This window comes from Sorex araneus, chromosome 11, assembly GCF_027595985.1.
Source record: "Sorex araneus isolate mSorAra2 chromosome 11, mSorAra2.pri, whole genome shotgun sequence".
Classification (NCBI taxonomy): domain Eukaryota; kingdom Metazoa; phylum Chordata; class Mammalia; order Eulipotyphla; family Soricidae; genus Sorex; species Sorex araneus.
In genome coordinates, this window is record NC_073312.1 from 48,123,291 (window position 1) to 48,149,560 (window position 26,270).

General features: G+C 51.9%; 1 protein-coding gene across 2 annotated transcripts in view; it reads right to left on the minus strand.

Moving 5' to 3' along the window:
• The window catches only part of DGCR2 (DiGeorge syndrome critical region gene 2), a 57,636-nt gene that overhangs the window by 3,456 nt on the left and 27,910 nt on the right, over nt 1-26,270 (minus strand). The window contains exons 3-8 of one of the 2 annotated variants that reach the window (XM_004607464.2): nt 13,203-13,328; nt 10,999-11,209; nt 9,077-9,153; nt 5,739-5,915; nt 3,955-4,158; nt 200-352 (exon numbers count right to left, since the gene is read on the minus strand). In XM_004607464.2, coding sequence (XP_004607521.1) covers nt 200-352; nt 3,955-4,158; nt 5,739-5,915; nt 9,077-9,153; nt 10,999-11,209; nt 13,203-13,328 — 948 coding nt within the window. The remainder of the gene's footprint in view (nt 1-199; nt 353-3,954; nt 4,159-5,738; nt 5,916-9,076; nt 9,154-10,998; nt 11,210-13,202; nt 13,329-26,270) is intronic. The other variant, XM_055118901.1, reaches the window with a different exon arrangement.

Here is a 26,270-nt window from a genome sequence, read left to right on the forward strand (position 1 = left end):
TCACAGCCACCAGAGCCCGCTGCTCCTTTTCTGGCAGGCGGCCACAGCGCCCCAGGCAGAGGGAAAGGCGGGTCGCCAGATGCACATGGCCCGGGCTGGTGTGGGCTGTCAGGCCAGGACACTGGGCGCACGCTCCTTGCCCACATCTGCTTCAAGGCCCCCATGGAAGGGCACAGCTGGCACCACAAGGGCCACTCACGGTTTGCTCCGATCAGTGACTCAAGGCGCTCCCGACGCCTTTGGCGAAGCCGGTGGACCATGAAAAGCAGCAGTGACAGGATGAGGAAGGAGGAGATGCAGCTGACGATGAGGCGCATCCCACTGGCCATGGAGTCAAAGAGGCTGTTGCCATCTGTCACAGGAAAATAGGAACCTGATGCTGTGAGCTGCCACTTAAGGCCCGCCCTAAGGGAAGCTCCCGGAACTTAAAAGGGCACTCACCGCCCACCTCTCAATGGTGGGAAGCAAAGGGGAAGAGAGGCCACACACACACTCTCTCACACTTGCACATATTCTCACACTCACATACTGTCACAAACATATTCACATACACATATCCTCTCACTCACACAAATTCTCATACTCAATATACCCTCACAAACATACACTCCCACACTCTCACACACACACAATCCCACACTCCCCCCCCACAATCCCATAATCCCATGCACTCTCACACACACTCTCATATACTCTCCCACACATTCCCACACACTCCTTCACACACACTCTCCCCATTCTCACACACTTCCACATACTCTTGCACACACACTTACACACACACACACACACACACACACGAGGGTGGGCAGCTCGAGTGGGACCTGGTGCGCAGCAGCTTCAGCTGAGGTTTGGGGTCTGGCCTGTACCTGAACACTCAGGGTGGAGGCTGGAGGGTCCCAGGAAGGTCCTGTACAATCCCTGTATGTGTGTGGGGGCGATGGTTGTCCCACTCTCTGGCCACGCCTTGACACACACCTTCAGGCTATGTCAGGGGGTTGCTGCGCTGGCCTGAAGGCTCCCCTGGCCTGCCCTCGACAGCACACGGGTTGGGGGTACATTCCTGACCGGGGCCCACGGTGCTGGAGCAACCTCCAAAGCTGCACTTACTGCTGACAGCGCAGGGGAGGTGGCTGCTTGGAGAGCGCCCACCATTCCCTCACAGACCAGGGCGCTCTGCCCATTTTCCAACAGGGCAGGTTGTTGTTTTCATTACTGAGTTTTAAGAATTCTTTATGAACTCGATTCTTCCAATCTCAAGAGAGTCCCTATCTGTGGAAGGTGCCCATCGCCCCAGGGCTAGTTCAGGATGGGGGCCAGTGGGGGCAGTAGCCCCTCATAGCCACTAACTTGTGAACAGCTCAAGGACACGATCAAGGTCGTGGACCACCCTGTTGTGGCGGAGGAAACATCTCAGCACCCAGGGATCCCGCAGGGACTCGACATGGCCTGTCCTCTAGGCCTGCCTCCAGCTGGCCCTGGGCCCCCGACAGAGGGCACCCCCTGCTGAGACAGACACACGGGAACTGGAAGTACCTTGAAGGCCACCAGGCGTGACCCCCGTCTGAACCTCCCAGTGGCTGTCCAGCCTGTGCCTGACAGCACCAGTGCCAGGGAAGCGACCTCTCAGAGAGCCTGCTTCCAGGCTACGGGGCCCTGCCGGTGGGAGGCACCTGCTGGGCGCCCCTCCAACTGCCTCAGCTGCCGGCGGTGTGGTGTAGTCCTTCCACGAGACGTACCCATGTGGATTCAATGTCTCTTTTCAGGCGCCATCTGAGGGTCAAGTGCCACAAGGCTCTGCCCATTTTCCAACAGGGCAGGTTGTTTTCATTACTGAGTTTTAAGAATTCTTTATGAACTCGAAATACAAGACTCTTCTGAACTGGGTTTTGCAAATGTATTTTTCTCACTGGGTGGCTTGTCTTGCATTTCAAGTACCATTCGAAGAGCAACTTCTGATTTTTGAGGAGGTCCATCCTATCAGCTTATCTTTTGTGGATCAAGCCCTTCTGTTGATCTCAAAGTGGTTCACCCAAAGTTACAGATATTTTTATGCTTTTTTATTAAAAGGACTTCCTCTGATATGTGTATGTGTGTGTGTGCATATATATAAAGACATATATCCCTTCATTTTTTAGGGGTTGGGGTTGTGGGGGCCATACCCATGGATCCTCCTGGCAGGACCTTATGAGGTGCTGGATATTGAACCTAGGTTGGTCACAAGCAAGACGAGTGTTCTACCCATTCTACTATCACTCTGGCCCCTTAAGAAAAAAATTCATATAAATTTTTATAATCAGTTTACCAATGTCTGAAAAAAAGACTACTGGAATTCTGGTCAGGACTGGACTGAACTCAGAGGTAACATGGGGAAGAATGACCCTCGCAGAGACACTGACCTGTGCTACTTCTCTGGAGGTAGCAGACCTGCCCTGCGGCCACTCAACCATCAGCTTGTGGTGCGGGGACTGATGGAATGGAGGGTTTCATCTGGTCGTTTCATCTAAAAGCTGGTCGCTAACCTTTTATTTAAATATTCTAGCATAAAAGGAGGTAAAGGGATATACAAGATAACCTTTCAGTTCCTGTACTGCAAACAGTAATGCCAGAAAGGAAAGAGAGAGACAAGAGAGAGGTGCCTGCCACAGAGGCAATTTGGGGGGCAGTGGCAGGAGGAAAATGTAACAATGGTGAAGAGACAGGTGTTGGAACATTGTATGACAGAAACCCAAGCATGAAGAACTTTGTAACCGCATCTTACCTTGACTCAAATAAAAAATAAAAAAGAAGAAAAAAAGATTCCAGAATCTAGAGTTGGAGTGATAGTACAGTGGGTATGATGTAGGCAGGTAAGACAGGGAAAGGCCCTCTTAGGTCAACAAAATTTCTGGGAAGGAAAGTTCAAGGGTTGATCCACCCTGTGGACATGGAAAACAATACCTGATGAGACCTTCAGCAGACCCTGAGGTGACTGGACCCCCTCCCCATGAAGGAAATTCCTCGAATACCCTCGGATCTCCCCCTTAATCCGGTTAACTTTAGTGACTCAGCCCAGAGAAGACTTCAGAACATTCCAGACCAAGACATTCTGAGAAGATACTCTATAAAAGCCACCTTAACAAAGGAGGGGCATGCACATGCTGCCCGAACCTAGGTGCTGCTTGCGCCCAGCACATGTGGCCGAGCACACGGGATGCCCAAGCACATGTGATACCTGCATATCCCCTCTTGAGATGTGTACTTTCATGCTTTCATGTCTAATGCTGGGATGTTCTCTCTTGAGCACGATACTCGCCACTCTCTCTCCCACTTTCTCTTCCTCCTTTACTTTAAAATCTCCAAATAAAATCTGTTTTACTTCACTGCTTGTCTACTCCTAAAATTCCTTTCTTCGAGGCGAGACAAGAGCCCAGTAACCCTGGGTCCCTGATGGCAGAGGCAGATTGGAAGAAAGTAACCATCTTTCTCCTCCCCACTTCACGTAAGTCACTCGTGGGGTCCATCAGGAAGGGCACTTGCCTTGCATGTGGCTGACTTGGGTTCTATCCCCGGCACCCTATAATGGTCCTCCAAGTACCACCAGGAATAATTCCTAAGTACTGAGCCTGGAGTAACCCGAGCATCACCGGGTGTGCCCCCCACCCTCCAAAATAAAAGTCTCTAACATGCAGTGAGAACTGAGGTCAGCTAGCAATGCAAGCAAGGCCCTGCCCTGCATGGCCCCTCCTGAGGAAGCAGGATGGCTGGGGCCGGGCTGGGAGCTGGGAAATCATTACTTACAGCCAGTTTGTAGGGAAAAAAGCAGAGAAACCCCTCTAGGAGAGTGACACTTGACACCTGAGAGCTGAAACAGACCAGCAGAGGCTGGGCCATGACAGGACAACACAGGCCGCCAGTGCTTGCGGGCCAGGAGGTGCAGGATGGGATGGGGGGGCCACAGGCACCCCGACTTACCTGGGTCCAAGCACATGAACTTGCAGCACTCCTTGGGGTCCTTGCGGTACTGCTGGCAGCCCTGCGGCCGCTCACACAAGGCGGCCACACACATCTCGGGCTCTCCGCCATGGCACGTGCAGCTCAGGCAGGGGTCATCTCCTTTGGGGGTGAAGTAGAACCCTTCATCCACCACGTTGTCCTTGATGTCGACACACGTCTGACCTGTGGTGGGCACACCCATGAGCATATGTTCCCGACTTCCCCAGCAGGCTGTCCAAGACAGGCCACCCAGCCCACACAGGGGGGTCCTGAACCTGGGACCTGGGCGGGCAGGTATGCGGGAGAAGAGTGCCAGATCCCGGGCTGTGGTGTGCCTCACACAGAGAGAGCTGGCCTTCCTCCGTGTGTGCACGTGTGCACACACATGCATGCACGCACACGCATGTGCACACCAGATATCACCAAAAGCCCATGGAAAGGTGTTTGCTTTGAAATGACTCCAGTGATGTGTGACAGGGCTGCTGCACACCTTAGACATTTTAAAATCCGAGCATATCTCAAACAAACATGGCAAGGAGCTGCTGGCTCAGCATGGGATGAAGGTGGCTGTGCTCATGCCGCAAGCGGCGGGCCAAGGCTGCAAAGGAAAGAGCGCTCGGTGCCAGAGCAGGGGCAACAGGAAGGAGCCGGCTCGGTCTCTAAGTGGGGCCGGAACACCCAGAAATCACTGTCTCAGAGGTTTGGTTCTCTTCAATAGGGGTCAAATCTATGTAACTCAGAGGGACAGGACCTTGCAGGGCATGTGACACGTGGTGAATCAGTGAGAGGATGAAGAGACACATCCGAAAGGGCTGCAATTGGGGATCTGAAACTCAGACACAACAATTTCTGGGCAGACTGCAGCCGGGTGTGCATAAGACCACAGAGAGGGGCATGACCCACGGTGAGTGCCCAACGAGAGATGATGAGTGCCAGAGCCAGGAAGTGTGACCCTGGTGGGCATCATGATGGGCCCCAACTTGGGGAGCACAGATCTCAGTGCGCACCAAGACCAAGTGTGCTGCTGATCACAGGCACGACACTGAAAGCAGCAGAGGGTTGGGGTGAGCCAAACCAGCTAAACAAAGAGGTGCTCCTGGCTACAGGGCAGGAGACAGCAGAGAGGATCCCTGATGCTGAACTATCCAGCCACAGTGTGGAGGGGGGCACAGAAATCTAGGGCAAGTACCATAGGACTGTGTCAAGGCAACACCCAGCAACAATTGTACATAATGTTCCCATTTGGGGCAAGCCAGAGAAAATGCATTCGGGATTTGTCTTCTTTCAGTGAACCTCAATCTACCCAAACATTTCTGGGAAACCTTGACCTGGATAAACCAACAGAGATGGAGCGATGATCCAAACAGGGGCTGAGATTCACCACCTGCTCCTTCCTGCATTGCCCCCTTCCCCCAACACCCTCACAGACAGAACAGGCTGCAGGGAGGGAGCTGGGATACCCAAGACAGGAGGGAGAGCAGACCCTAGAGAACAAGGGGTCTTGGAGGAACCCAGGGAGCAAAGGGAGGTGACCAGGAAGCCAGAGGTTCCCAGACACAGTACATGGCCAGGCAAGACAGTGCGCATACCCTGGGAGAGAGGGAAAAGGGTGCAGAGACACCCATCGCTGCCCGGGTTGCAGAGCTCCCAGCTCAGGACCACTGATGCACTGCCATCAATCAGGGTCCCCTAGGAGCCAAGGTTGACCCAAGTTGGTGCCGGCCAGGCCAGAAGCGAGAGAGGAACCTGCCCAAGGGACTTACTCCTTTTGCATAGGAACGAAGACTTCTCGTAGCAGTTCTCGGCATGCCAGCTGTGCAGGTCGTGGTGGCGGAGCGTGGGGAAGTGGAAGCACTGCAGCTGGGCGCAGAGCACACTGTCACTCTCTGACATGGCTGAGGCGAAGATGGGGTCTGGGGGCAGGAACACCTCCGAGGAGCCTAGACCGGGGAGCCAAGGCGACAGGTCAGCACCAGCACCGAGAGCCCCCTTCCCACTGCGGGTGGCAGGGCAGCTGCTGTGGTCCCCAGTGGTCCCTCAAGCATGTGGGAGCGCTCGGGTGCCAGACCCGGCTCCCCAAGACACAGGGCAGCAAGCACAGACCAGGCAGAGGGCTAGAGTGGAGTGTGCTCAGCCAGGGATGTTGACTAGTCAAACAAACAGGAAGTAGGGAGAACACTCTCCCTTGTAACGGGGTGTATAAGGGCTGGAGAGAGTGAGGCGGTGAGGACACAGGCCGAGCACGTGTCCAACCTGGGTTCGATTCCCAGCACTTCTAGGTGCAGTTCTGGAGGCACCCAGCACCTCAGGGTGGCCCAGGTAATCTCCAGTATGAGCAGCACCACATCTTCAGGCCCTGGCACTGTCTGATGCTCTGGCGGGGCTGGCCGAGACTCTTCCGCACGGATTCTCCCGAAGGCCTCCACTGGGACACATCTCCCTCCTCTCTGCCCCCCCTCCAAGACAAATTAAAAAATCAAGATTATCAATCAAGGGGCTGGAGAGACAGTACAGTGGCTAGGGCGCTTGTTTTGCATGAGGCCGACCAGAGTTCCACCCCTGGCATCCCATACAGTTGAAGTGATTCCCGAGTGCAGAATTCTGTTGGGTGTGGCAAAAAAAAAAAAAAGGAGGGGTGCTGGAGCGATAGCACAGCGGCTAGGGCGTTTGCCTTGCATGTGGCTGACCTGAGTTCTATTCCCAGCATCCCATATGGTCCCCCAGCACCGACAGGAGTAATTCCTGAGTGCAGAGCCAGGAGTGACCCTTGTGCATCGTCGGGTGTGACCCAAAAAGCAAAAAAAAAGAAAAATCAATAGAGCAGGGCAAAAAAAAGTTGTCGCATAATGTACCTGCCCACAATATACTGTAGGGTACCTGGGGCTCACTGCCCTGCCCCCTAAAGGAGCATCAGCTGGCTGGGTGTGTGCCAAGAATCTGTGCATGTATGCACTGAGAATGTGCACATGTATGTCCGAGAATGTGTACACGTATGCACTGAGAATGTGTACATGTATGCACTGAGAATGTGTGCACATATGCATTGAGAATGTGTGCACGTATGCACTGAGAATATGTGCCCAACAGCACCAGTGCATGGCTCACACTGTGTCTGGGAAGCTGCAGGGATCCTACACCCATCTCTGTGGGCTCTGAGCCTCTCTCAGGAAGGGCTCATCACTAATGACAAGACTCAGAACCACTTCTCACTGCCTGAGTAACAATCATCTTTGGGTCAGCCTCTCAGGGCGGGTTAAGCCCTTGGTTTACAGTGAGCCCAGCAGGTTCCGGGAACAGGCACTACCATCCTCTGGTTGGCTTGTGGTGGTTATTTTTAGCCTTTTCTTCACTCCGTAGTTTTTTTAGCAGAAAACCTTTTAAGTGCTTTCAGCATGGAAGATTTCAAAGGCTCACAAGTAAAAAGGAGAGAATAATGAAACCCTATGTAGCTTTAGCATTGCCCCCCCAGCGCCTGTGACTCACCTCCCCACCCTACCTTGCTGCCTCTGTGGGGGGCTTCCTCCCTGTGCAGTCCCCACCCTTGCCACACACCCTACTGCTGTCTCCTTCAAAGGCACAGCCACAAAACTAGCCACACCCTGAAGCGACCTTACACACGCAGGGGCTCCTTGGCAATAAAGTTGCTGCCTGGCCCCAACGCAGCAACATTCCAAACAGAGATTCAGCTCCTGTCATGGACCCCAAATACGCTACACAAACCCCCTCTGTCCGGTATTCAAGCTTCTTTTGGTTGGGTCTGCTCAATTTCTGCGGGCAGAGCAAACAGCATCATTTTGCTGTCACCCTGGTGCTGGATGGACAGGTTTCCCTCCTCCGCTGCTGCGGAGGATGCACAATGCTCTTAGGGCACTAACCCTCTTGCAGCAGGCCAAGTCCACCCACTCTGCACATATGGCCAACATGTGCCCACCAAGCTGCTGGACAGCAACGACACCACCCCCACCTCCGGAGTCTGCCTGGCCAGCAAAGGCCACGACTGCCTGTGACTCCGAGAGGGAACCGGAACAGGCATGCACTGGAGGGAGCAAAGGGGAGTGCACTTCACTAGGACGGACGGGGCAGAGGGGGTGTGGACACGCAAGAATGCAGACATCCGGACCAGGAGTGGGCGGCCAGAGTGACCTGCCTCTCCTCAGAAAAGCCAGATGCCCTGGAAGCCCCGACCCCATCTAGCTCAGTAGCCCTCTGTGCAGGCCCACAGCTGCCCACCCGCCACGGCCAGCAGTGGAGGAATGGGGGTTCCAGTGCCCAGTGCCGCCTCACTCCTCCTGGTGGGTCGACAGTGAGACTCCCGGGGCCCCTAAACCCACCACTCACTGTGCCAGATCTTTCACACATCAACCGCAGGAAACAAACAGCGCATATGTTTGCAAAAGCAGGACAGGGCTTAATCTGGAGCTGGACAGGGCACTGAGGAGGGACCGAGAGAGAGTGGATTGGACAGAGTGGGGGCCACAACTGGGTTCAGGTGACACCCCCAAGCCAGGGCTTATGGGACAACAGGGGAGGGAGTTAGGGGAGGAATGGCAGGGAGACTCGATTCCACAGCAGCCCCTTTCCTTTCTGTCACATTCACACACTCACATGTAGGTTTACCCCCACACACAGACACACACTCCCATATGTAGCCTAGCTGAACTCAGCTCTACAGGCTTCCCTTCATCCTTCTCCACTTTCTATTTCGTCTTTATTGTTCTGCTTTTGGACCACATTCCACAGTGCCCGGGGAGCATCTGTGGTACCAGGGATGGAAGTGCGGTCAGTGTCTTACCCGCTGTACTTCCCAGCCTTTCTTTACACATCACTTCTAATTCTCTGGGTTAGGGTAGATGGATGGACAGTCCAGAGACCTTAACACGTGAGCAGCAATCCTGGTTCCAGGGAAGGCCCAGTCCACACTGGGCCTGGAAAGGGGACATCACCAGGGGGCAGGGCCCAGGATGCCCTCCGACCATTACAACCCATTTCTCTCCAGGTCCCTGGCACCAGAAATGAAAGGGAGGAGGGGTGACGCCAGAAATATGCTAACTGCCCCTCGATTTCAAATTTAACAAGCCCTCCAAAAATCACAGAGGCTTACCTTTGAATGCCACCTCCCAGCGGCCCTCTAAGGAGTGGTTCCGGCCGGTGATGACATACTGATAGCCAACCCACAACCTGCAGGAGGGCGGAAACACAGTGCTCAGCACAGGCAGAAGGGCAGGGATGTGTGTGAATGTGCATGAGAATAGTTAAGGACTTGTGTGTCCTTAAAATACTGAACTTCCAAAGCACTGACTTTTGAAAAAAAAAATGAAGGGGAGGGGCCACACCCGGCAATACTTAGAGCTTACTCCTGGCTCTGTGCTCAGGGGACCATATAAAGGATGTCAGGGATCGAGCCGAAGTCAGTCATATGCAAGGCAATGCCTAAACCCCTGTACTGTCTCCAACCCTAATACTTTTAATAAAATTTAATAGGGGGGCTGGAGCTATACAGCAGGGAGGGTATTTGCTTTGCATGCAGCTGACCCAAGTTTGATCCCTGGCTTCTCATATGCTCCCCTGAGCACCACTGGGAGTAATTCCTGAGTACAGAGCTAGGCGTGAGCCTTGAGTAGTGCTAGGTGTGGTTTGAAAATCAAAAATAAATCACTAAAAGGCAGTTAATAAATATAAAAATGCAAGAAGCAGAAAATGCCACACAATAAACCACAGCAATAAGACACAGTGTAACTCCAAACAATAAGCACAGAGTCAGGAAACTGTCCCGGCAGCCTAGTCCTGCTCAGACTGTTCTGGGAAGGGCCCTGGGAAGGCTCCTGCCATCTAAGCAGGCCTGAGCGGTCCCTGGTGTCAGACACACCTGTGGACACAGCTCTGAGAACAGACTAGACCCGTGGCGGCAGCAGCCCTGCACACACGCAGAGAGGTGCAGTGGAGCACGGCCTCCTGTGGGGCGAGTGACCACCCGGGGCCTGAGTGCCCACGTCAGCACTGAGCGGGTGGCAGACCTGGCCCACTGCCATGACCACCCGCTGAGCATGTCTTTCCCCCTACTCCACCCCAGTTCTACAGGCATCCCAGGAGGTGCCCGTCAGTGAGGCCACCGCAGGGGCCCTGGCGCCATGCCACTTGGCCCCCTTGGCTGGGAGCTGAGCACACACTCGCCAGGAGGGGACAGGGCACGTCCCTGCTACTGGGCCATACCCATCACCTCTCCACGAACCCACAAGCACCAAGTGAGGTGGGAGCTGCCTCTCTCGCTCTGCAGGCAGGAGGAAACGACCATGTGAACATCGGGGGTGCTGTCTGCGGAGCCTACACCCAGCTCAGGGCTGGAGGTGGGGGTGCCTGCCTGCCACCAGTTGTGGGTCACAGACACCATAGGGCGCAACGTGGGGCCGGCCTCACCTCCGTCTGGAGATCCCCGGGTCACCTGTCCCTCCCCTGGGCAGTGGGGGACGAGGCAGGGCGGCACAGGCCTCAGCACACCCCTAAGCCCCCGAATGCTGGGCCTGGGAAAGGCACCTTTTGACCTCTAGGCTGCTAAAACAGGAGGCACCTCCTGGGACTGAATCTAGGCATTCTGGCTCGAGTGTCAATGAGAATCTGCCTGCCTCAGGAAGCGATTGGCTGAGCCCCCTTCCTCAAGAGGAGCCCCTTGGCCAGCCCAAGAAGCCAGACCATTTCTGGGGCATGGCCCCCCACTCCTCCATTAAGCAGCTGCAACTGAACTCACGAAGGGAAACCAACTCAACAGCCGCTTCTGCCTCTCCAAAGGGTCGTGGGTCTGTTTCAGTGCCCCCCAAACCCGAGTGTTGGGGAGAGGATCAGAGAAACGCATGGTTAGGTGGGGGAGAGCACGCCAGGGTGCTGTGTGCAAATCTGGACAGCTCAGCCCTACTCACACAACCCCCTTACCCCCCTCAGAACCAAGTGCTGTCACAAACATATGGGTGTCCGGTGGGCAGGGCATGTGTCACATGGCAGCTGCCAGCCCCCCACCCCAGCGGCTCTCACTTGTGCTGGTCCTGCCAGGCAAAGCTCCGCTCCGGCTGCTCCCACTCCTGGGCCAGGACGAAGCGCAGCTCCTGGTCGGTGGTGAAGGTGGCCAGGGAGCCATTGACACGCTGGCAGGTCTGTGCTGCGTCCCAGTAGTTCTCGCCGCTCTGGTAGACCCGGTAGCAGCTGGCTGTGCCCTCATAATGGTGCCACCCTGTCGGGCATTTCCCTAGGAAACATGAAACACAGAAGGGGAGCCGTCCCCCAAATTAGGACCCTGGTCCCCCAAAGCAGCAAGGCACCTGTTCCCTATCAGGGACAGCCCAGCTCAGCCTAGGCACTGCCAAGAGAAACGGAGGGAGCACAGCTGGCGGAGATGGGGCTGGGTCTCAGAACAGGCTTCTGAGGGGTCCCTCCCACACAGCTGCTGCCACACAGCCAGGGGCTTCCCCACCTTAGAGAGGCCTTCTGTTCCCCCCATAGCAAATGTCCGTAAGATGACTTTCACTCTGGGGGCTGGAGCAATAGCACAGCAGGCAAGTGGCCAACCCGCCTTCGATCCCCAGCGCCCCCTGAGCACTGCGATTCCCTACGTGCAGAGCCAGGAATAAGGCCTGAGCACTGTCAAACATGGGTGCCCACCCACCAATAAAAAATAAATAAGTAAATAAACAAACAAAAAAAATGTCACTCTCAACTGAGTCTGCAGGCAACAGTGTGTAGCTGTGGAGAGGGGTCTCCACGCACACAGCTCTTGATGTCCCCATCAAGCCTGTCTACTGCCCCATCTCTTCTTCCCTGTCTACAGGGATGCTGGTCAGCACGCCCTGCAACGGCAGCTTCAGGAAGTCAGCGCTGGACAGGGCACTGAGGTTGTGAGACCAATGCCTGCCTTCCACAGGCAAAACAGACTCAAGCTTCCCAGGGGACGAAGGCCCAGTGGTCAGCTGCAGCCAGTGGCTCCGGGGAGCACAGGGTGGGGTGGGGAAGGGTCCAAAGTCTTCTCTCGGGTCACCTGGCCCCTCGGGTTATGAAGGGCCCTGCATCAATGGCCTTGGGTGCATGCTCGGCCACGCCTAACTGACAGGATCTGTGACCTTCAAATGTTGGGGCCCTCCCATCTCAGAGTACAAGGGAAAAAGCTAATGATTCTTCAGTCTGGGTTTTATTTTATTTTATGGTGGGGGGTGGGGTGGAATGTTCAGGGCACCATATGGGTCAGGGATCAAACCCTAGACAGCAGCATGCAAGGCAAGCACCCTACCTGGCTGTACTATTGCTCCAGCCCCTGTCTAGGTTTTTGATGCTCTATTTGAGTGCATCCTCTGGAACAAGCAAAACTTAAGGACGGATGCTTGTGTTTTTATCACTTTGTGCAACCTACTAAACAAAGGCACAAACATCACAGGATAGAAAGTGGAAGCTCCCCTGGACCCCCCAGATGATGACCACCCCACAGTGTGTACAACAGCGCCACCCAGAAGTATGGAAGGCTCCTTGCTTCGGGGAGGATATGGGAGAGAGGCCTACGGGCCTCAGTCCACCTGCCACGCTCTACAGAAGCTTATAGCTGCTGAGGGTCAGGGGTGGGGACGCCACAGCTGGGAAAGGCCTCGCCAGCATTGCAGAGATGGGTCTAGAGGTGGCCTTCTGGGGTTGCAAGTAACGAAGGGAAGGCTGACTTTCCTCAGACAGATGCGCTTTCTACTTTTTAAATCTCTGAAGCAGTGAAGTCACTGGGTCGAAGCGACAGTACAGTGGGCAGGGCCCTTGCCTTGCATGCAGCAGAGTAGGGTTTGATCACCGGCATCTCACATGGTCCCCCAGCTCCTGCAAGGAGTAATTCCTGAGCATAGAGCCAGGAGTAAGCCCTGAGCATTGCTGGGTGTGGCCCCAAAACAAAACATATAAGCAAAAAACAAAAACACAAACACCTCAGCTATTAAAGCATTACTTGCTTAAAAGAAAATAGGGACTGGGCAGATGGCTCAAAGGGCTGGGGCACTCCCTTGCATGTAGGAGCTCTGGGTTTGATTCCTAGTACTAAGCCAAAAGTAGCCCCCAAGCACCGCTCGGAGTGGCCCCCAAACAGCAGTCAAGCATATAAGAAACAGTGCCTTCCCCCTCACCAGCTGGATGCATCAGGTCTCGGGGCCAACGTCTCCACTGAGCCCGAACTGCGGAGGGAGCCTAGGTCAGAACAGGGCAGGTCTGCAACTTACTGCTGAAACGGACAGGCTGGGCCATGTTCACCGCGTGGAAGTGTGTGGGGTCACCGCCCCGGGTCCGTCCCTGTCTCGGGTCCATGGCCTCCTTCCCATGGTACGTACGTGTCTCCCCCGTCACTTCTGCAGGCAAGAACAGAGGGCGGCCATCAGCTCTCATGTGCTTTCAGGAGCTGACACCCGGGGCACATGGGGTCACAGAGTCAACCTTCCACTCTCCACTCCAGGGTAAGGCCATGGCCCAGGCCCAGATCAGCTCTGGGGGTAGGGTGGGAGGGCCCTCCAGAAGATGGCGTTGTGCCCACCTCGTGGGTCGCTTGCACTGCACCATCCGGAAACAAAGCTGTGGGCAGTTTGTGATTGCTATCGGGAAGCTCTCGCAGGTCACTTCTGGCGTATAGCCCCAGCTTGGTGGCCCCAGCCCCACCCTGAGCACCTTCCAGAATCCAGGCCGACCCTTCCCCAATCCTGTCCCAATACTGCCCAGGACTGCTGCATGTGACCGCCTCTCTCTTGCTGGTCGCTGGGTTAGGGGGCACCATCTGTCCTTCCCCCATCCTCAAGGCCAGGGCCACAGTCGGTGGTGGCTGGCCCCCCGCGGGTGGAATGCAGAGGCTGAGAGCGAGCCGCGGCTCCACACCAGTGGGCAAACAAGCCTCGGAGCACTCTCCTGCAGCTCCTCTCTGGACTCCTCCAACCTGGCGAGAAGCACACTCTAGGGTCCTGTGGGCAAGGAGCAACTCCAAAAAAATAACCAACGGGGCAGTCCCAAGGCACAGCAGGGAGGGTCGGGAGACTGCCCTCTGGGAACATGGTCAGCAGGGACGCCCCTCTGGGGACACCCTTTTGCACAGGGTATACCTAGGAGCAAGATAAGGGACACCTGGTATAGGTAAGTGACAAATGGTGTGCACAGCTGCCGAGACACCAGAGATAAGCCTGGCTGTCCCCCAAGGCTGACGGGGCAGGGAGTAAAGGGGTGGGGCGGGGCGTCCGGCCCTCCCCCTGCTCCTTGCGCCCAGCATCTCCAGCATCTACTGTGGATTCACTGGCTCTGACATTGTATTTTTCTTGTGTTTAGAACATGAATTCTAGGGACTGGGGAGAGTACAGTGATAAGGCACTTGTTGTGCATGTGGCTGACCCAGATTCAATTGATCCTGGGCACCATATATGATCTGCTTAACCCCACCGGAAATGATCCTTGAGCACAGAGCCAGGAATAAGCTCTGAGCACAGCCAGGTATGCCCCAAACACCAGGGAAAAATTTAAAAAGGCTCAGAATTCTAGGACTGGAGATGTGGCTCAACTAAAACACATGCTTTGCATGTGCAAGAAGTGGGTTTATCCAAGGTACTGTTTAAAAGAAAAACAAAACTGGACTTTTTCCATTATAAAACATCCTCTGGGGGGCTGGAACGATAGCACAGCGGGTAGGACATTTGCCTTGTACGCGGCCAATCCGGGTTCGATTTCCAGCATCCCATAGGGTCCCCTGAGCACCGCCAGGAGTAATTCCTGAGTGCAGAGCCAGGAGTGACCCCTGTGCATCGCCAGGTGTGACCCAAAAAGAAAAAAAAAATCCTCCTCTATGTGAAACAGTTGAAAAAACATAAAAGTTTGAAATGATAAAACATATAAACCATTACAAGATTAGGGTCCAAGCCTATCCTTCCAGTATTTTTCTACACAGATCTTTAATAACATTAGGAGTACATTTACCATTATGTTCTGCTTTGTAAGCTTAGGCATTTTTTTGTTTGTTTTTGCTTTTTTTGGTCACACCTGGCAATGCACAGGGGCTACTCCTGGCTTTGCTCTCAGAAATTACTCCTGGCGGTGCTCAGGGGACCATTATGGGATGCTGGGAATTGAACCTGGGTCGGTCACAAGTGCAAGGCAAACGCCCTACCTGCTGTGCTATCGTTTCAGTCCCTGGTTAGGCATTTTAGTCATCAGAGATGACTCCTGGTGGTGCGTAGGAACTTGTGCTGGGCACTGAGCTAAGGTCAGCCAGGTGCAAGGCAAGTGCCCTACCCACTGTACTACCACTCCGCAGATCTAGTTTTAAATATCTTTTTTTGCTTTTTTGATCACACACAGTATTGCACAGGGGTTACTCCTGGCTTTGCACTCATGAATTACTCCTGGCGGTGCTCAGGGGACCATATGGGATGTTGGGAATCGAACCCAGGTCAACTGCATGCAAGGCAAATGCCCTACCTGCTGTACTATCGTTCCAGCCCCAGTTTTAAATATCTTAAGTCTAGCCTGTCTGGCCTCTTTTATTTTGGGGGGCAGGGCACACTTGGCAGTGCTCAGGAGTTACTCTGTGTTCTGTGCCCAGGGACCACTCCCAATGGTGCTCAGGGAACTATAGGGGTACCAAGAGGGATCAAACCTGGGTCAGCTGCATGCAAGGCTAGCACCTTACCCGCTGTACTATGCCCCTGTTCCGCCTCTTGAGCTATGTCCCCTCTGAGCAGACTCCTTTTTAACAAGGGGCCTCCCTTGCAGTGCTTGGGGGACAGGGTCACTCTGGGTGCCACTTGGCCCTCCTGGGTGAAGCTGCTCAGTCCAAGCCCAGCAGTGCTGGAGGTCACCAGAGCCACGTCTGGGAGTGCCAGCAGTCCATGCAGTGCCAGGGACTGTTCTTGGGGTTCACACAAGCAGCCTGTGCTGCAGCCTTCCGAGCTGTGTCCGGCCACCTGCGCACACTCCTCTGAACAGCTGCTGGCGCTCTGCGACTGGGTTCCCGGGATTCCCCGAGCCCGATGGCTGCGGCTCCCAGCGTCCCAGGGAGGGCAGCGCAGAGCAGCCTGCATGGGGAGCTCTTTCTCACCATGTCCTCAGACCCCAGCAGTTCTGCTTGTGCCTCACAAGAGCCCTGTTGGTATGGGATTCCAGTGTGAAAGCCACCCTAAAACCAGTGTCCAAGGGGCCAGAGCCATGGTGCAGCAGCTTGAGCACTGGCCTTGCACGTGATATCCGTATGGTCCCCCAAGTCCAGTCAGGAATGATTCCTGAGTGCAGGGTCAGGAGTAAGCCTAGAGCACTGTGGATGTTGCCCCCAAAACAAACTGAAAATATTTGAAAATGCTGAGAATTCTATAAATATGTAGCACTGTAGCAGTCATCCCGTCGTTCATCAATTTGCTCGAGTGGCACCAGTAATGTCTCCATTGTGAGACTACTTGTTACTATTTTTGGCATGTAGAATATGCCGCGGGTAGCTTGACAGGCTCTGCCATGGGGGCGGGATACTCTCGGTAGCTTGCCGGGCTCTCTGGGAGGGATGGAGGAATTGAACCTGGGTTGGCTGTGTGCAAGGCAAATGCCCTACCCGCCCTGCTATTGCTCCAGTCCTCTATAAATATATTACCTAAAAATTAAAAAACAAGAACATGGGCTGGAGCAATAGTGCAGCAGGTAGGGAAGTTTGCCTTGTAGACGGCTGACCTGGGTTCGATTCCCGGCACGCCATATGGTCCCTGAGTACCACCATGAGTAATTCCTGAGCGCAGAGCCAGGAATAACCCCCGAGCATCGCCACATGTGACTCAAACAGGAAAAAAAAACAAACCGCCAAACAAATCCCCCTCCCCCACGACACACACACCAAAAAACCCTACCAGTGTCTGAGACAAGCTGGCACAGACTTGTTCAGCTGGTATCAACTGAAGGTGCAGGCGGGACAGACTGCCTCTCTCTATACTTGGCACTAGGGGGCAGGCTGCCTCTGCTCTTGCTCTTGTAGGCTGGACTGCAGGGTGGCGGGCTGCTTCAGAAGCCAAGCCGGAGGCCTTGCAGGCAGAGGGCAGTGCCTGTCTGTATCTGTATCCACACCCTCCCAGGTGCAGGCCCAGCCCCCGGACTCATCAGAGGACCTAGAGTTCAGGGGCGGGAGAAGGGAAATGCCCTCCCAGAGCACATGGCTGGGCTACCAGGGGGAAGAACCAGGCGCCCGAAGGGAGAATGGGGTCTTCTGTGGTGTGGTGGCTACTGTGAGTCCATCTCTTTCCCATCATCTCTCCCCACACCCTACCCACACAGCCATCATGCACACACCCTAATCCTGGAGCCCGTAACCCAGAAGCCACCAGTACAGTATGGACCTTGCCAGGGGGATGATGGCTCTGATGCCAGGCTGAACCCAGGCAGTGTTGGGGGCTGAGTATAGAGCGGGGTGGCCTGGGGAGGAGGTTGAGTTCAGGAGAACTCCACGGGCCTCTCAGGCTCCTTCTGACCACAGTGAAGGGACACCCCGCCAGGCAGTCAGGATGGACAGCTCTCATCCAAGCGGATCCCCAGAACACTGGCTTCGGGCACAGACTACCCAAAGCAATTCTCCGCTCCCCCGCCCCCACTTCAATGTTCCAGATACTGTCCTCAGCACAGGAAAGCCTCATGAACAGAAACTGAAGTGACGGGGTCCTGGCCAGAGTGAGCTCACCCCCTCCTTGAGGCGACTCCCCTTCTTCCATCCAGCAATGGCTGACTCGGACTGGGACAAGTCTGAGAGTAGAAACCAACCCCCAGCTCCCGGACAGCTTGGAGAGTCTTCCTGTAGTACAGGCTGCAGAGCAGAAAAAAGCCCAAGGGGCAGGGGATGGTCCATGGGACCTGAACCCCCTACCTCTTCTGTTTCCCCACTTCATGCTGGTTTGGGGAAGATACGCACACAATCAGGTGGAAACAGGCGTCAGAAAATCTTCCCGACCGCCTCTTCCCCCAAACGCGGCATGAAGTGAAAGAAGCAGAACAAAAGAGTTCATAGATACACGACCTATTTTATTGGTTTTTTTAAATTTTTTTTCTTTTTGGGTCACACCCGGCGATGCACAGGAGTTACTCCTCACTCATGCCCTCAAGAATTATCCTGGCAGTGCTTGGAGGACCATATGGGATGCTGGGAATTGAACACGGGTTGGCAGTGCAAGGCAAACGCCCTACCCGCTGTGGTATTGCTCTAGCCCCTGGTTTTTAAATTTTTATCTTTTTTGTTTTAGGGGTCACACTCAGTGGGACTTGACTCAGGGCTTACTTCTGGCTCTGTGCTCAGAAGTCACTCCTGGCAGTGGTAGGGGGACATGGATAAAACCAGGGCCAGCCGTGTGCAAGACAAGTGCCTTAACCCCTGTGCTATCTCTCCTGCCCCTGCCAAATTCTCTCTTTTTTTTTTTTTTTGCTTTTTTGGGTCATACCCAGCGATGCTCAAGGGTTACTCCTGGCTCTGAACTCAGGAATTATTCCTGGCAGTGCTCGGGGGACCATATGAGATGCCAGGGATCGAACTCGGGTCGGCTGCGTGCAAGGCAAACGACCTCCCTGCTGTGCTATTGCTCCAGCCCCGCCAAATTCTTTTATTATTCTATTTATTTATTTATGCTTTTTGGGTCACACCTGGCAATGCACAGGGGTTACTCCTGGCTCTGCACTCAGGAATCACTCCTGGTGGTGCTCAGGGGACCATATGGGATGCTGGGAATCGAACCCGGGTCGGCCGCGTGCAAGGCAAATGCCCTACCTGCTGTGCTATTGCTCCAGCCCCTCTTATTATTTTAAATAGTGCTTGATGCATGTGTGTATATGCAGGTGTAATCTTTAGGAATTTCTACATAAAAATGGTATTATCTGAGGGTCAAAGCAATAGAATGTGGTGAGGGTCTTTTCCTTGCATGCGGTGGACTTGGGTTCAATCCCCAGTTTTCAATATTGTTCCCTGAGCCCACCAGGAGTGATCCCTCTGCATGGAGCACTACTGGGTGTCACCCAATATATCACTGTATCACTGTCGTCCTGTTGCTCATCAATTTGCTTGAGCAGACACCAGTAATGTCTCCATTCGTCCCTGTTGTGTTTTGGGTCAGGGGAGTGAGGCCCATTACTATTATTGTTTTTGGCATATCAAATACACCATGGGTAGCTTGCCAGACTCTGGCGTGTGAGATTCTTCATCGCTCTCTTCTGGGAGCTTTGTTTTATAGTCTCTGGATCATGGCCATTGATAAGATTACATGGCACGGGGGGGGGGGGGGGGGCAGTTTGTGGGTGTGGCTGCCAAGCTACTGGAAAACTGGGAATCCGGGTTGAGGAGGCCCAGTCCTGATCCGAGCAGGCTTGGAGATCTCAGCCACCTGTCCCACATACCCAATAAAAATAAAATTAAAAGCGTATACTTGAGCAAGGGTTTATTTCTTCCTTTTCAATTTTTTTTTTTTTTTTTTGCTTTTTGGGTCATACCCAGTGATGTTCAGGAATTACTCCTGGCAGTGCCTGGGGGACCATATGGGATGCCAGGGGTCAAATCCAGGTCGGCCACATGCAAAGGCAATCGCCCTACCTGCTGTACTATCGCTCTAGCACCTCCTTTTCAATTCTGAGTTTTTAAAATTGGTCTACTTGCTCTGAACTTCGGATATTTTGAATAAAACTGGTGAACTAAACATCTTGTTCCTAAATTTAGAGGAATCTTTTTTTTTTTTCCTTTTGGGTCACTCCCGGCGATGCTCAGGGGTTACTCCTGGCCCTGCATCCAGAAATTAATCCTGGCGGTGCTCAGGGAACCATATGAGATGCTGGGAATCGAACCCAGGTTGGCCGCATGAAAGGCAAACGCCCTACCCGCTGTGCTATCACTCCAGCCCCGAATCTTTTAGTTTTTAACTATTGAGTATGTTAGCTGTAGGAGTTTCATATGTGGCCTTTATTACGCTAAGGTATAATATTTTGACTCCATGCTTTAGCAAAGATTTTTTAGTGTGAAAGAATGTTTGATTTGGCTAAGTGCTTTTTATGCGATAAACAATGAATACTACATTGTTAGTGTGCTGTTTTCTGGTGACTGGTCTTAGTATGGTGACCCATCTGCCCATTCCAAGAATAAATTTGGTCATAGTATATTAAACTTTTTTTACATGCTCTGAATTGTTTGCTAGGTCTTCTTCAGTGACTGTGTTGGTATTTGTGGAGATTCCAGTCCTTCCTTTCCTTTAGTGGGCCATAGGTATCTAGGAACTTGTGATAACTAGGGGTTGCACATCTGGCTGCATTACTCAGCCACAGTGCTCGCTAGGAATCACACACTCCCAATGGTGCTCAGGGGCTAGTCCTGGCTCTGTAACTGAGGCACCACAATTTACAGTACCATTGAACTCATTTATTTGTAACTACAGGAATCCCTCCACCAGTGTCTCAGTTCCCAGATCTACTGATCATGTTTCAGGGTTTGTTTGCATTAGGGACTAATCCCTGTCTGCATCTTTATACTTTGCATCTGAGCCAAATCATCTGGAGTTAGTCTTTTCTGACTCACTTAACTTAGCATGACACTGCAATTCCAGAATTTTGTCTTTGCTCATACCCAAACAGTGTTCCATGTGTCTGTAACGAACCTTCTTTATCCACTCATCTGTTGCTTGGTACTTGGCTATTTGTTGTAAATAGTGCTACAGTCAACAAAGGAAATGACTTTGCCCTGCTTGTTGCTGGGTGAAGCTCTATGTCCCCAAGGCTATTTACCTTTGTTCTTTCTTTTTGTTCTAAAGACTCTATGGTAAGATAAACTTTATAATAAGGTGTGTGCCTTGCAGCTGACAGAGGAGTTTGTCCCAGGCACTGCATATGGTCCCTGAACCCGACCAGGAGTGATCCCTGAGCACTGAGCCAGGAGTCAGCCCTGAGCACAGCTAGGTGTGGTCCCCAAAACCAAACAAAACCGAACAAAAAGTGTCCTACTTCAAATTCACTCATTTCTTTGGCTCCTCCTGCCTACTATTTAACCCTTCCTTCTAGTGAAGTTGTCGGTTGAGCTGCTATTGTATTTCCATTTGGTTCCTTTTTAAAATTTCTTTTATTTCATTCAAATACTGTTTTCCTGTTTCTTTTTTTTTTTTTGATTCTTTTTTTTTCCTTTTGGGTCACACCTAGCGATGCACAGGGGTTACTCCTGGCTCTGCACTCAGGAATTACCCCTGGCAGTGCTCAGGGGACCATATGGGATGCTGGGATTCGAACCCGGGTTGGCCGAGTGCAAGGCAAACGCCCTACCCGCTGTGCTATCGCTCCAGCCCTGTTTTCCCGTTTCTTTCGGTTATTTTCCTTTAGCTTTTGAAGCATATTTCAGTAGCAAATGCAGAGCCTTTGTATGCCTGATCTCTGTTGTTTCTTCAGAAATAATTTCTGCTGCTTAGTCTTTTTTTTTTTTAAACAAGGAGGGACAGAGTTTGATAGTTAAGCTCAGCATGTTCCAGCAGCAGACAGCGTAGAGCTGAAGGGGCAGGGATGCGGCACAGAGCAGCCCGTGGTGAAGGGCCCCAGGGTGTTGCCCAAAGCAAAGGCCAGAAGGGTGCAGATTCCAGGTTTAGCCAGCCAGCCAGCAGCCAAACACTGTTCCTCGGTCCTGGCACACTGTGGCAGCCCGGCACGAATGCTGGGCCGGTGCTCCAGGAGATCCTGTAGGCCATGTGGAATGTGGGAAGCTGCTGAAAGGCTCTCTGGCCTCCTCCTGAAGGGGACAGGTCCGTGCAGCCCCTGATGAGACCATAGGTGGCAGAAGATCAGAGCTAGAAGAATGAGGTGGACCTCAGGGCTCCACAGAACTCCCAGCTTTGGCTCTATGACAGCCCCCTCCCCATCGCTTATCGCTTCCCTGTGGTGTTGTGGCAATGACTGTGGTAGGGGTTGGGGGTGTGTACATGCTAGCTTTGCTGCTTGGTCATGGTGCCTGAACATGCCAGGATGCTGTGCTGAGAATGCCTGCAGCATGCAGGGCGGGTGCTGGGGACCCAGCCATTACTAGTTAAGCCACCCCCAGGCTGAGTTCCTCTAACACAGAGACAGGGCCGAAGAGATAGTACAGCAGGCAGGCCTACACCTTGCACATGGCCAGTCAGAGGATCTGGGTTCTATCCTGGTACCACTTAACAGTTTCCCAAGACCGCCAAGGAGTGTCCCCAAACCAAAATAAATAAATAATGTATTAAAGGCTGGGTTTCCTTGTTTCTCCGCATTCCTTGTGCTTTTCTTGCTGAAAATCAGGCACTTGGAAAAACAAGCCACCTCCCCCAATCTTTGCCAAAAGGCTCTACATGGGGGAGACTTTCATTAATGAGTCCACATTGCTCTGCATCTTGGGATGAGCCTGGTATTAAATCTTTTCTGCATATCACCCTGCCTGGTCTATATGTAAACATTTTTCATTTTGTTTTGGGGTCACACCTGGCTGTGTTCGGAGATCCCTCCTAGCAGGAATAAGGGAACCTTTAAAATAATAAAATAAAATAATAATGAAGCATTTAAAAATAGTATTTCATTTATGATTTTTATTGTCAGATACATAATAAATTACATAGCCATTAAAAGAGAAAATAATATCTGAATGTTAGCTGAGCAAAACTGCAGGTATTCAGGGTTGGTTCAGTGAGTAAAAGAAAACTTCAAACATTTTTTGAATGTTTGAGGTCATCAAACATAGGTCAGCCATGTGCAAGGCAAAGCACCCTACCTGCTAAACTATCTTTCTGGCTCCCTTTTTCGATTTCTGAGCAGACACAGCTGCTTTGAATGTCCTGATTTCAGGTTAGAGTGTGGCTCAGTGGCAGAGCATTTGCCTTGCACATGAGACACTGGATTTGATCCTCAGCACCAGCAGACAAAGTTTTGATTTTCCAGAGTGTCACATCTGAGATGGCTGCGCATGTATCAGACATTCTACCTTAGTCCTCCCCCCAGAGTCCAGGGTCCTGCCCTGGACGTTCACAGGTCAGCCAGCAGTCTTCCTAAAGATTTCCCGAGCACTCCCATATTCTCTAACTTTTTGTTGCTGGGTTCCCTGGCTGAGCCCAGTTATACACACACACACACACACACACACAGACACACACACAGACACACACACACCAGTCCTGAAAAGCTGGACATCATCATCATCTCTCTCTCTCTCACACACACACACACACCACACACACACACACACACACACACACACACACACACACACACACCAGTCCTGAAAAGCTGGACATCATCATCTCTCTCTCTCTCTCTCTCTCTCTCTCTCTCTCTCTCTCTCTCTCTCTCTCTCACACACACACACACACACACAAGTCCCAAGCAAGCTGGACATCACATACATACACAAACACACAACCAGTCCCAAGCAAGGTGGACATCACACACACACACAACCCCTCATGCTCAGTCTTTCGGGGCCCCTTCCCCCCCACTCCTTGTGCTCAGTCTTTTGGGGGCTTATGATGGCCACACCCAGCAATTCACTAGGGTGAGAACTCAGGGCTTCTTACATGCCACACACGTGAGCCTTCTCCCCATGTCCCTAGATTGTATGTTTGAAGTTTTCTTTTACTCACTGAACCAACCCTGAATACCTGCAGTTTTGCTCAGCTAACATTCAGATATTATTTTCTCTTTTAATGGCTATGTAATTTATTATGTATCTGACAATAAAAATCATAAACGAAATACTATTTTTAAATGCTTCATTATTATTTTATTTTATTATTTTAATATGAACAAGTTATAAATGATTTTTTTGGTTCTGGTCTCAGGGTGACACCCTGCAGTGCTCAGGAACCAGCTCTGTGCCCAGGAATGACCCCTGGCAGTGCTGAGGGGGCCATATGTAGTGGTGGGGATTCAAATCAGGGTCACTGCTGCCACAGCCACGAACAAAGTGCTGTACCTCCCATTCTCTCTCTCTCCGGCCTTCCAAGTATGACACATTTTAAGGCAGTGAGCCTGACGTAAACTTGGCTGTGGACAGCAAGTTTTATAACAGTAAACAGTTTATCTTCTAGTCTTTTTTAACAGACAAGACTATTTTTCTCCATTCAGGCTCTGCATTCAGGAATTACTCCTGGTGGTGCTCAAGGGACCATGTGGGATGCTGGGAATCGAACCTGGGTCGGCCGCATGCAAGGCAAACGCCGTACCCACTGTGCTATCACTTCAACCCCCACAATACATCTTGACATAGTATACTATCATTTTTGGGACCGAGCAATAGCACAGTGGTCAGGGCATTTGCTTTGCATTAGGCAGACTGGGTACAATTCTCAGCATCTCATGAGCCCTGCTATGGGTAATTCCTGAATACAGAGCCAGGAGTAACCCTTGAGCATTGCCAAGTGTGGCCCCAAAACCAAAACCAACAAACAACAAATACTATCATTCAACAGGTTACCAATGTAAGAAATATTACTGGTGTTTCACATTTTGTTGATACTCTTTGACATTCAATATGTATTCTATGTTTGCATCGTGTCTCAGCTGGAAGGAGACACATGCTCAATGGCCACTTATGACTTATAGCTACCATTCTGGAGATTGCAGGTCCTGAAAATAAGCCTCGTTTCTGTTGGTGGGAGAAAAGTCAGCTAGCCAGGCAGAGTGAAAAAGGAATGGGGCGGTGACAGATAACTATCCTCTGTATTCTGTTCCTGCAAGTATTTCAGGAGCAACTGCCCATGTCTTCTCTTTCTCTCTTTCAAGCAGGCCCCTGGGTACAGTTTTCTCTGAGGTGAAGTCAGTTTTCTTTCCCTTTCTACTAACTACTCTTACTGGGAAAACAAACTGAAGAATAGCTGAAATATTCTAAAGAATACATGTAACACTATGAGATACAAAGCCAAATAAAATAGTTGTATTTTGTTTTTGAGCCATACCTGGTGATGCTCAAGGCATACTCCTGGCTCTGCACTTAGGAATCCCTCCTGGTGGTACTCAGAAGACCATATGGGATATGCCAGGAATGGAACCCAGGTTGCTCACATGCAAAGCAAACGTCCTACCTGCGGTACCATTGCTCTGGTCCCTAAAATGCAGTTGTGAACCCCGAAGCCCATCCTAATATCAACTGTAGAGCGCAATGCATCTACTTCTCCTGGCCTCAAGCTTCTGTCTCTGCTCCAGGGAGGAGAGGGGAAATCAACTCCTGGGAATCCCTTTTCTACTTTTTTCCTTAAAGTTCACCCCGTACATCTAAGCCAGTAAATAAAATAAGGCTTGCTTTGACTTCCATTGTTGTTGATACTTTTTGACTACTCGCCTTTGTCACCTACCTTTTGTTTTTAAGATTCATCCCTGACGCTGCATGAAGCTGACATTCGCTCACTGATTAGGCCCATAACTCTCCATCATGTGAACAGATACTTGGGTTGCTTCCAAGATGTGTATTAGAAGTACTAATGGAATGGAAATCTGAAAGTATGAAAATGTTGAGCTATGTGAGATATGCCTGTTTTCCAAAGTTGAGTGGATCAATTTACCCTGCTTCCACCCAAGCAAAAGATGAGATTTTTAAGTTACCTAATCCTCTTAACCCCTGGCAGTATATGGGGCCCAAGGTGGTATTCTGAGGGCCATGGTACCAGGACAAAAGTCAGGGTCTTGTCCATGCCAGGCAAGTGCTCTGACACTTGAATCATATCCTAAGTGCCAGACATCTGAATTTTCACCAAACACATCGTGGTAAAATGGTATCTCACTGTAGTCTGAGAATACCAATGATGTGGAATCTCTTTTCATGTTTAATTACCATTCTTGTTCATTTTTAGGTGAAATCCCTGCTTGTTTTTGTTTTTACTATTATTATTATTATTATTTTTGGTTTTTGGGTCACACCTGGCGATGAACAGGGGTTACTCCTGGCTCTGAACTCAGGAATTACCCCTGGCGGTGCTCAGGGGACCATATGGGATGCTGGGATTAGAACCCGGGTCGGCCTCGTGCAAGGCAAACGCCCTACCTGCTGTGCTATCACTCCAGCTCCCTGCTTGTTTCTTTTTGATCAGGTGGTTGGTTGTTTTTTTTTTTAATATGTGCTGGCTCATAGTCCTTATGATGCTGTAAGTGTCCTACTCTGTGGTCTGTCTGGTTACAATCTTTTTTTCTTTTTTCTTTTTTTGGCTTTTTGGGTCACACCCGGCGATGCACAGGGGTCACTCCTGGCTCTGCACTCAGGAATTACCCCTGGTGGTGCTCAGGGGACCATATGGGATGCTGGGAATCGGACCTGGGTTGGCTGCGTGCAAGGCAAATGCCCT